General features: G+C 41.7%; 1 protein-coding gene across 1 annotated transcript; it reads right to left on the reverse strand.

Moving 5' to 3' along the window:
• Positions 1 to 3,322: 3,322 nt before the first annotated feature.
• On the reverse strand, positions 3,323 to 4,895 carry LOC148115350 (apolipoprotein F-like). The gene has a single exon (XM_087886876.1). It carries the CDS (start codon positions 4,637 to 4,639, stop codon positions 3,452 to 3,454), a length of 1,188 nt encoding a protein of 395 aa, XP_087743002.1. The 5' UTR covers positions 4,640 to 4,895; the 3' UTR covers positions 3,323 to 3,451.
• Positions 4,896 to 9,702: the final 4,807 nt, after the last annotated feature.

The raw sequence follows: 9,702 nt of genomic DNA on the forward strand, positions 1-9,702 counted from the left end.
ATCTTTTCCGTGATTGGACGAAAGTCTGAGCTTTCGTCTCGAAGCGGAGGGAGTAGGTGCTGTCAGAAGAAGAGCCGCCTTTGGCCGCTTGGCGATTTCGATTTCCCAGGAATGATGTCAGCAATGGAGGCGGGGACCTTGAAAGGATTATGTAAATACAGTGCACGCTGGCTATTGGCTGACGGAGTTGCAAGCGTGTGCTGACCTTCCCGGTTTGAGTTTGCGTGGTTGATGTTCGGGCTGTGCTGGGCTAGAAATCTATGGAATTCGAGTCGTGGGGTGGGGGAATCCTGTCTTGAAATGAATTAAATGCGCATTTCAGCTCTCTTCCCTCGTGTGAGCGTTTAATGGCAGCGCAGGATTCCTTGCCATTATATAGGTTATATAATGCCGCCCTGAGTCTTCAGAGAGGGGCGGCATACGAATTGAATTAATAAAATAATAAATAATAAAATAAAATATCAGAGTTATAAACGTGTTAGTTTTACATTCCTTCAGCCACTCCTTACCCTCGTGGACAGCCTTTCAATCGTGTAATCGGAACCATTTATTTATCAGATTTTTTTTTATCCTGCCCATATTATAAGTAACTGTAGGCGGTGAACACACACACATACTGGCTTAGGCATCAGACTAGAAACCAGGAGACCATTGAAGGGAAACAATAATAAGGATATAATAAATAATGCTAGGATATGATATACTGGTATACTAGATTCTGTAACCATTAGGTTCTTGTAATACACATATGCCTTTGTATTTGTATCACATATATTATGCCTTTATATTTGTATCTCCTGTAACAAACATATTCTGTTATTAGGCCTGTAATGTATCTGGTATTTGTCAAACATATGTCCCTGCCATTTGACCTGAACCCATATCAATCTTCTCCCTGTTTTTTTCTTGTGCCATCTAAGAGCATGGTACTATCTCAGTCTTAATTTATGTTGATCTGGATAGACTCCTACTTTCCAGGGCCAGGGGACCTAAGTGGCCAATTGAGTAAACAAAGAAATGCTCAAGATGACTAATTGGGAAGTTTCTATTCCCCCTTGCAGGGCAACAAAGAATGCACGGGCCTGGATTGGGAGGCCAGAGTTGGGTACTAAGCTGACGTCTCTGAGGGTATAAAAGGACGCCATACCTTCCCCAAGGTGTGGCTATCTCCTCGCATGCATTGTATCTGTATGTTCTGGATATAGTTCCACCCAGTATTTTGTTTTTGGCCGTAAATAAAAACTGTTTTTTTTGCAAGCCTCATCTTGAGTCTCTCTCTTTGGCATTCTGGTGACTCAAGTGTATTTTGGGACCTTACACCATGAATTCAAGTTCTGCCTTAGCTAAGAAAGCCAGCTGGGGGACTTTGGACCAGTCACTGTCTCTCAGCCAAATCTTCCAATCCTCACAGGGTTGTTGTTAGAGGGCAAATAGGAGCGGTAACAAGTATTGAGCGTGTTCACCACTGTGAGTTATTTATAAAAATAATAAAGGCAGGATGCCAATAAATACATAAATAAGTAATCCTTGTTCCTCCTATTTTCCCTACAACTCTAAACCTGTGAGGAAGGTTGGGCTGAGAGAAAAGGACTGGCCCAAGATCACCCAACTGGTTTTCATGCCTAAAGCAGGACTACAACTCACAGGCTCCTGGTTTCTAGGCCAGCACCTTAACCACTGTGCTAAACTAGTATTTTTGTTAAGTTTTAGTTGTGTTTTATTTTGGAGAGTCATTTTGGAAGCTATTTTAAGACCGCCTTAAAATATCAAAATAAATGAAATTTAATTTGTGGGATTCTTACAGGTGAGAATCTAAACCAGAAAAGCTAAGGGAATATCTAATCTGAATCTGCACTACCCTTAAGAGGAATAAAGGTGTAGAAAGTTAGCACCCACCCCTCTCCTGGAAGAATGAAATATTCTGAGAAATATTAAAAAGGCAGAATATTATATTTCCCTGGGTGATAAAAGAAACATGTTTTAAAGACAGAGAGCAGCTCCCTGCCCCCAGCAGATATTTGGTGCTCATTGAGAAGGACTGGGCCAACCTATCTGCAAAACAAAAGACCTCCAGCTCCAGGGTGATGGGATTAAGACATGACCCTCCAGGACATAATAGGACTAACTCATCTAGCTGCAGAATTCACAAGAATATGAAACAATCACTGGGGACATTGCATCACCCCGCAAGCTTCAACCAAGCCTGGGACTCAGACAGCCTACAGAGTTAGCTGTGACCCCTACAACAGCCAATGGAATATATATCCTTGCACAGGAACGGAAGTTCAAATGCAAAGCCCAAGAGAAGGTATAACTACCCCACTCTCTCTCTCTCAACTCCATGTGGTCAACTGTACCAGGACCATGTGCTTGATGGTACTGCTTCATTAAACCATCTTTCCAATCAGCCTCCATGTTTCCAGTGTCTTTCTCCCTGCTTGGAACTGAACCAGATGGATATTTCTTCCAACTGTAGGAAGTTAGCACCCACCCCTTTCCTGGAAGAGTGAAATATTTTAGGAAATATGAAAAAGGCAGAATATTATATTTCCCTGGGATAAGCATGTTCCCTGGGAGAAGCAGCTCCCACCTTCCTGCCCCCCACCCTTTGTTAATGGAACAGAGGCAGAAACCCAATCCTTTGTCAAAGGACATTTGCAACACAATAGCAACAGAAACTAACACAATGGGACCCATCTAGACAGAGGCTCACCACATGGCACCTGGGAAGATTGCATCAGCCGGCAAGGCTAGCTAAACCCCCCACCCCCTGGGAGTCTGACAACCAATCAGGATACTCTTTTGGGGCCCCAAGAAATGCAGAGCCAGAGAGAGCATAAAAACCCGAGGATTTTCTGTATCTGCCCCTTTTCTGTTCAGGAACTCGAACCATGTGATCCTGTCCACCATTAAACCATCTTTCCAAGCAGTCTCCATGTCTCCAGTGTCTTTTTCCCCACTTGGAGCAGAACCTAGAAGGATGTTTCTTCCAACACAACAAAGGCATGGAGGAAAAGGTTAGAACATAATCAAATCGGAAATTTTATTGGATGGGTTGTACATACTCATTTATTATTTTAGGTGATTATAGCAGTGCAAAGTTTAAGAATGTTTGGATTAGGTTTTGATTTATTTTATTTTATTTTTCAATTTATATACCGCCCTTCTCCCTGAGGACTCAGAGCGGTGCACAGCCAGAATTAAGAACATGAAATACAAATCTTAAAAACAATTAATATATATATAAATTTGGCACAAAAATTTAAAAATCACAAACCAATTAAAACATTTAAAAAATTTAAAAATTTCTTCCTAAGCAGCCCGGCTTGCTGGAAAAAGTGGGTTTTAAGGGCACGGCGGAAGGCACTGAGGTCTTGGATTCTCCTTATCTCTGGGGGCAACAGATTCCAGAGGGTAGGTGCCCCCACAGAGAAGGCTCTCCCCCTGGGGGTCACCAGCCTATGGTGGTAGTGGTAGTTGGTAGTGATAGGACATGGTAGGACCTTACTAGTGTCAGGTCATGATTTTCCTTTTGAAAATGAGAAATTAGATCCTCCACACCTGTTTTGAACACTGGTTTCACTGCCATAGCAACCCCCATCCTTAAGGGAGTCGCAAACCCCCCAGAGAGAGCAACCAAGACATCAAAACCCAGATCTATGCCCCCCTCTAGAAGACGCTTCTTGGCCAAGTCAGTGCAGTCTTGAGCATAGTAATATATGCTGGTTGCAAAGTTATATAGAGTGCCAACTAAAGGTACGGAGCCCAAAAAGTTGTGTACCCTTTGATCCCTTACATTTACACAGTATGGTGATGAACGTCGCATGCGTGCCTGCATGTGGCACTGATGAAGCCAGGAATGAGGGCCATGCTGTGGCCAGAAGTAGCTGCCATTTCTAAGCACCACTTGGAAGGAACTGCTGCCATTGGTGATAACTCCTCCACAAACGTTTCCCAAACGGTGACAGGCGTCAGCAGCTGTTGAAAACCACTTATATTCACGGTACACCTGGCCATGCAGGAGAGCTCTATCGACCTGTATCAGGCCTCGGCAGTGCGAAGTTTGTTTCTGGGCTAGCTGGTCCAAATTGAACTGTAGGGCAGCAAAGTTTGTATTTTCACCTGTAGGTTTAGCTGTGTCCAGGATCTTTATCATTGTCAACAGGAGGCCACTTGCATCTTTCTGCCCCAGTTCCTGGTACAGCCCTAGGCCAAGGGTTTCGGCATGGTGGCTGCAACCTGCATTTTGCAAGGCAAGCACCAGGGTGGCTTGAATCATAATCTGGGCTGGTCGAGGAACACTGTCAAAATGTTCGAGGGTATCAGGCATTAAGTCGCTGCAAGAAACCTTTTCAGGCAACTGGGTGGAATTAGAAGAGATGGAAGTGAGCAAAGTGCGGAGAGAAGCAAGGCTGGAATCCGAGATGGAATTTTCAATGTTGTTTCTTGGATCTGTTGTAGTCACTGGTTGTCCTCCCAATCCATGATGCAGCAGGAGGCCAAGGAAAGTCACGAGCATTAGAAACAGTGATAAGTACATGTCAGCTTCTCTGGCCACTGCTACAATGGGAAGAAATTGATTTATTGATTTATTTAAATAATATAGAAAGCCATCCATGCTTGGGCAACATGCAAACATTTAAAAAAAACAGTGGCTAAAAACAATAACCTGATCCTTGAGTTAAATAATACATTCCAATGCTAAAATCCTATCTACAATACAAACAACCAGATCTTCAGAGCCTAATGAAAGACTAATAGGCTTGTGGCCAACCAAGCACAGAAGGCAAAATTCCTGAGTCCAACAAGATGACATCATTTAATGGAAGGACCTGGCACCTACGCCATCTGCTAGATTGATGGGACAAGCAGAAACAATGGGAAAATGGTGGTCCTGCAAGGATTCTGTTCCTATGCCGTGGACTGACAGATTGATAGATAAAGACCAGCACCTTGGATTGTACCTAAAAGCCTCCAAATCACAATCACTCAGCTTGGCAGGGTTGAATCATGTTGTCCCCTAAGTAGACCATCACAGCATCCCGGTTTTGGAAAGCACTTTGAGAGCATCACTTGATTGGGGTGGAGATGTACAACTTGGTATCTCCAGACACTGATGATCCTGTACCCCATGCAGATGAATGACCTGACCCAACGCTATGCTGCAGATATTAATAGGAGTGGTGAGAGATTCTCTTATCCTTAATATCCTCAAGACAAGAGGTGATCACTACCACAAGAGGCCAATAGGACAATTTCTCTATTGGCAATAATGGTTGGCTCCTTTTCCAATTTTGCACCATTCAGGCCAAATTTCTAAGATTACTCCTTTTTTCCCCTTGGCCTTGCTCTACTAACTATAAAGGATAATTTTCAGTCTGCCTGGAAAAAGACAATTTGCGTCATCTCCATATTATTGTACAAATACCAGGGTGCACAGCAGTGGTGAAATGCAAATTTTTTTACTACCAGTTCCATGGGCATGGCTTGGTGGGCGTGGCAGGGGAAGGATACTGCAAAATCCCCATTCCCTCCCCACTCGAGGGGAAGGATACTGCAAAATCTCTATTCCCACCCTACTCTGGGGCCAGCCAGAGGTGGCATTTCCCGGTTCTCCGAACTACTCAAAATTTCCGCTACCGGTTCTCCAGAACCTGTCAGAACCTGCTGGATTTCACCCCTGGCGCACAGAATAATTTTACTCCTCTCCTGCTTTCAGGTATCAACCCTTCTACAACATATGTTGCCCAGTTCTACACAGCAATATTTAAAATCTATCAGAAAATGACCTGTGCCATTGTAGGAAGTTAGCACCCACCCCTTTCCTGGAAGAGTGAAATATTTTAGGAAATATGAAAAAGGCAGAATATTATATTTCCCTGGATGTGAAATATGAGAAGCATATTTTACAGACAAAGCAGCTCCCACCTTCCTGCCCCCATCCTTTGTCAATGGGCCATTAAGGCTTGGGCCAGTCTATTCTACATAACAAAGATCTACCTCCTTCAGGCAGAGCCATAGTAGGAATTGCCAAAGATAGGATTAGCCCTCTACACAATAGCAGCAGAAACTCACCACATGTGACCTGGGAAGCACATGTGACCATCAGCCAGCAAGGCCCCCACCCCCTGGGAGTCTGACAACCAATCAGGATACTCTTTCGGGGCCCCAAGAAATGCAGAGCCAGAGAGAGCATAAAAACCCGAAGATTTACTGTATCAGCCCTTTTCTGTTCAGGAACTCAAGCCATGTGATCCTGTCCACCATTAAACCATCTTTCCAAGCAGCCTCCATGTTTCCAGTGTCTGTTTCCCCACTTGCAGCAGAACCTAGAAGGATGTTTCTTCCAACAATAAAGTGGTTTTAATGAACAGTTAGTTCACCATTCTAGAGTACTCTATATTGTGATAGATCTGGTTTTCCATTCTCCTTTACATTAATTTACTACTACTACCCCTTCTTTTAAATTGTTTTGGTAGATATTTTTAGCTTTTTATATGTACTTTTACCTATACCACCCCTACCTTCTCTGCTCTTACCTGGACGGGAGGGAAGAGCTTACAGTTCAGATAGTCTGTTCCTGCCCACTCCTCTCTCTCAAGAAAAACAGTAACAATGCTCCAGAACACAATTCCTCAGAAAACCCTCACCAAAAGCCTCTTTTAAAAAAGGACAGAAGTCCAACTCTGTATGGATACTAATTCTCCAAACACTGAGGAAGGTCCCGGAAGCCCTTGTAAATTAGAGGTTAGTGAGCTCTCAGGACAGCTTGCTAAAATGGACAAAACTACCATTAGCAAAAAAGGTGAAGATGACAAAATGGCTTCTATTGCATGTGGGCAATCCACCGGACTCGGGTCAATCTAAGTGGAACTTGGCTTGATACAGTCAAGTTGCTTGCTAGCCACAGTGAAAATGCAAATTCAATGGTCTGATTTGATAAGCTAAATCCAGTTTAAGGGCAGACTTGCCCACTCAAAAGAGAATTAGATATCTATCTTCATTTAGTTGGCTGAGAACATATCCTTCCAGTGGTTAAGGTCATCAGGCTAGAAGGCGAGAGACCATGAGTTCAAATTCCGCTTTAGCCATGAAAGCCAACTGGGTGACTTTGGGCCTGTCACTGTCTCTGAAGCCAACCCAGCTCATAGGATTATTGTTGTTGCCATCCATACAGCATCTTGTACACATTTTCTTTATATGATGTTGCCCACAGGAGTTTCATATGTTTGAGCCAGATTTCTTCCCATTTGGTCAAATCAATTGGATAACCAATATTTCTCCCCCAGGCAATCATAGAATCTTTAACTATTTCATCCCCTATCCAATAGTCTATTAGAAGTTTATATATCCTTGATAACATTTTATCCTCTTTTCCTAGAATAATATTGTCCAGATCATGTTGATTCAAATTAATACCAGCTTGTTCCCTATCTTTTTTAAATTTCGAGCAAATTTGGGCATAAACCCACCAATCCAGTTGTCTTCCCTGCAACTCCAACTCATTTCTTGTTTTCAGACTGCCACGGGGGTCCAAAAGTTCCCGGTAAGAGAGGTGATTTTCTTTGTTATATAGAGGCCTATACGTTATAGCTTCGAGTGGGACCAGCCAGGAGGGGACTGAAAAGTAAAATTTACCCTTAATTTTCCTCCATGACTCAATTAGAATATTCCTCACATAATGTCCTGCAAGGCACCTGTGCTTTGGGATTTTATTTTGCCAAAGAAAATAATGCCATCCTTGATGTAACCCCTCACCTTCCAAAATCAACAACCTCCTTCTTCTCAGCAATATCCAATCCCTGATCCAGACTAAATTTGTGGCCTGATAGTAGAATTCCCATTTTGGAACACCAAATCCTCCTCTTTCTTTAAGTTCTTGAAGCATTTTAAGTTTAATTCTGGGTTTTTTATTTTGCCAAATGAATTTAAGGACATGGGAATTTAATTTTTTAAAAAAATTGTTATCCAGTCTACATAAAGATTCTGAGGCAGACCCATATGAGGAAATGGAACCTGTAGAAAAGGGTAGAGAATCTCCCCAAGAATCAAGAGAGTAGAAAAACAATCAAGAACTACCTATCCTTTACTTTTATTAATTATCTTTTGTTAGACCCTATATATGGTAGATTTGTTTATTGGAATCTTGTATACTCAGAAATTAAACTTATATGAGAATAGTGAAAGTTTCTGCATTGAAAAACTTTCAGAGGGGGGAATAATGTAATGAAGCGGGCTCTGATGGATGACCACTGGATAACTTTCTATTCACTCTATTCTAAAAAGCAATGCATCCGGCTGGAAAGAGTACAAACTCAGCCAAGGTCCTTTTGGTTCCTCTAGGAGGCCTCTAAGTTGTCAGAAGAAAGGAACATTCTAATGACATACAGCTTAAAGGTTGGTTAGGTCAAGGGGATCCACATGAGTTAAAAGTTGTCCATAGTCAAAAGATAAAAGAGATGCTTCAGTAATCTACAAAAAGAATTATGACTGTTTTGCAAAGAAACTCTGTGATGTCAATTAAAAATTGATAAATGTATAGGACCATATGAACTGCTGACTTCAAAAGAATCCTTTGTCTAGAAGGGTATAAAACCATTGTACCTAATTCCTGTCTTTGTTCAACGCTTCATGTACAGAGCCTTGAACCTATTGCGCAATATATATAAAATCTGTCTCTGATTAACCCAAAAGTTGTGTTTGTCTTATTAAATCCACAACAGTCTAACTGGTGCTGTGTAGAATAGGTATATCCATTTCGGAAGTATATAAGTTTTTATAATTGCTATTCTACCTAGTAGGGATATCTGCATGTTCTTCCATTTCTCTAGATCCTGACCTGTTCTCTTGAGAAGGTTCAGATAGTTGTCTTCTTTGATCGTGGAGCATTTGGCTGATATAATAATGCCTAGGTATTTTAGTTTGTTTACAATTTGGAACCCCAAATTCACTTCTAATTCTTTCCCTTGCTTTACTGTTAAATTTTTGGCAATAATTTTAGTTTTTTCCCTATTGACTTTTAATCCCGCCACCTTACCATATTTTTCTATTTCCTGGGTCAGACACGGTCCCGATATCAACGGATCTTCTAATATAAATACTATGTCATCAGCGTAAGCCTGCACCTTATATTGTTGATTTTGGATATAAAGACCTTTTATCCCCGTATTACGTCTAATTTCCCTCAATAAGGGTTCTAATGACAGAATAAATAGCAACGGGGAAAGCGGACACCCTTGTCTAGTTCCTTTCTCAATATCAATTTGACCGGATACATCACCATTAATTGAAATTTTAGCAGTCTGCTTCGAATAGATTGCACGGATTGCCCGAATAAATCTTTCTCCAAATTGCATATGTTGCAGTAAACCTATTAAAAAACTCCAGTTCACACGATCAAAGGCCTTATGTGCATCCATGAATAGCAGGGCCAATTGTTTATCAGTATGGGTTTCGTAATATTCCAAAACATTCATGACTATTCTTACGTTATCTCTAATCTGTCTGCCTGGTAAGAAACCATTTTGGTCTTCATGTATAAATTGGTTAAGAAACCCTTTGAGTCTCTCTGCTAAAACCGCTGCAAATAATTTATAATCCGCGTTAAGAAGCGAAATGGGCCTATAATTCTGAATCTGAGATAGGTCGCTATCGTCCTTTGGCAAAAGAGTTATTAGTGCTTCTGTCCATGATTTCGGGGTC

The sequence above is a fragment of the Pantherophis guttatus genome, chromosome 2 (genome assembly GCF_059756535.1).
Source record: "Pantherophis guttatus breed Tessera chromosome 2, ASM5975653v1, whole genome shotgun sequence".
Lineage (NCBI taxonomy): Eukaryota > Metazoa > Chordata > Lepidosauria > Squamata > Colubridae > Pantherophis > Pantherophis guttatus.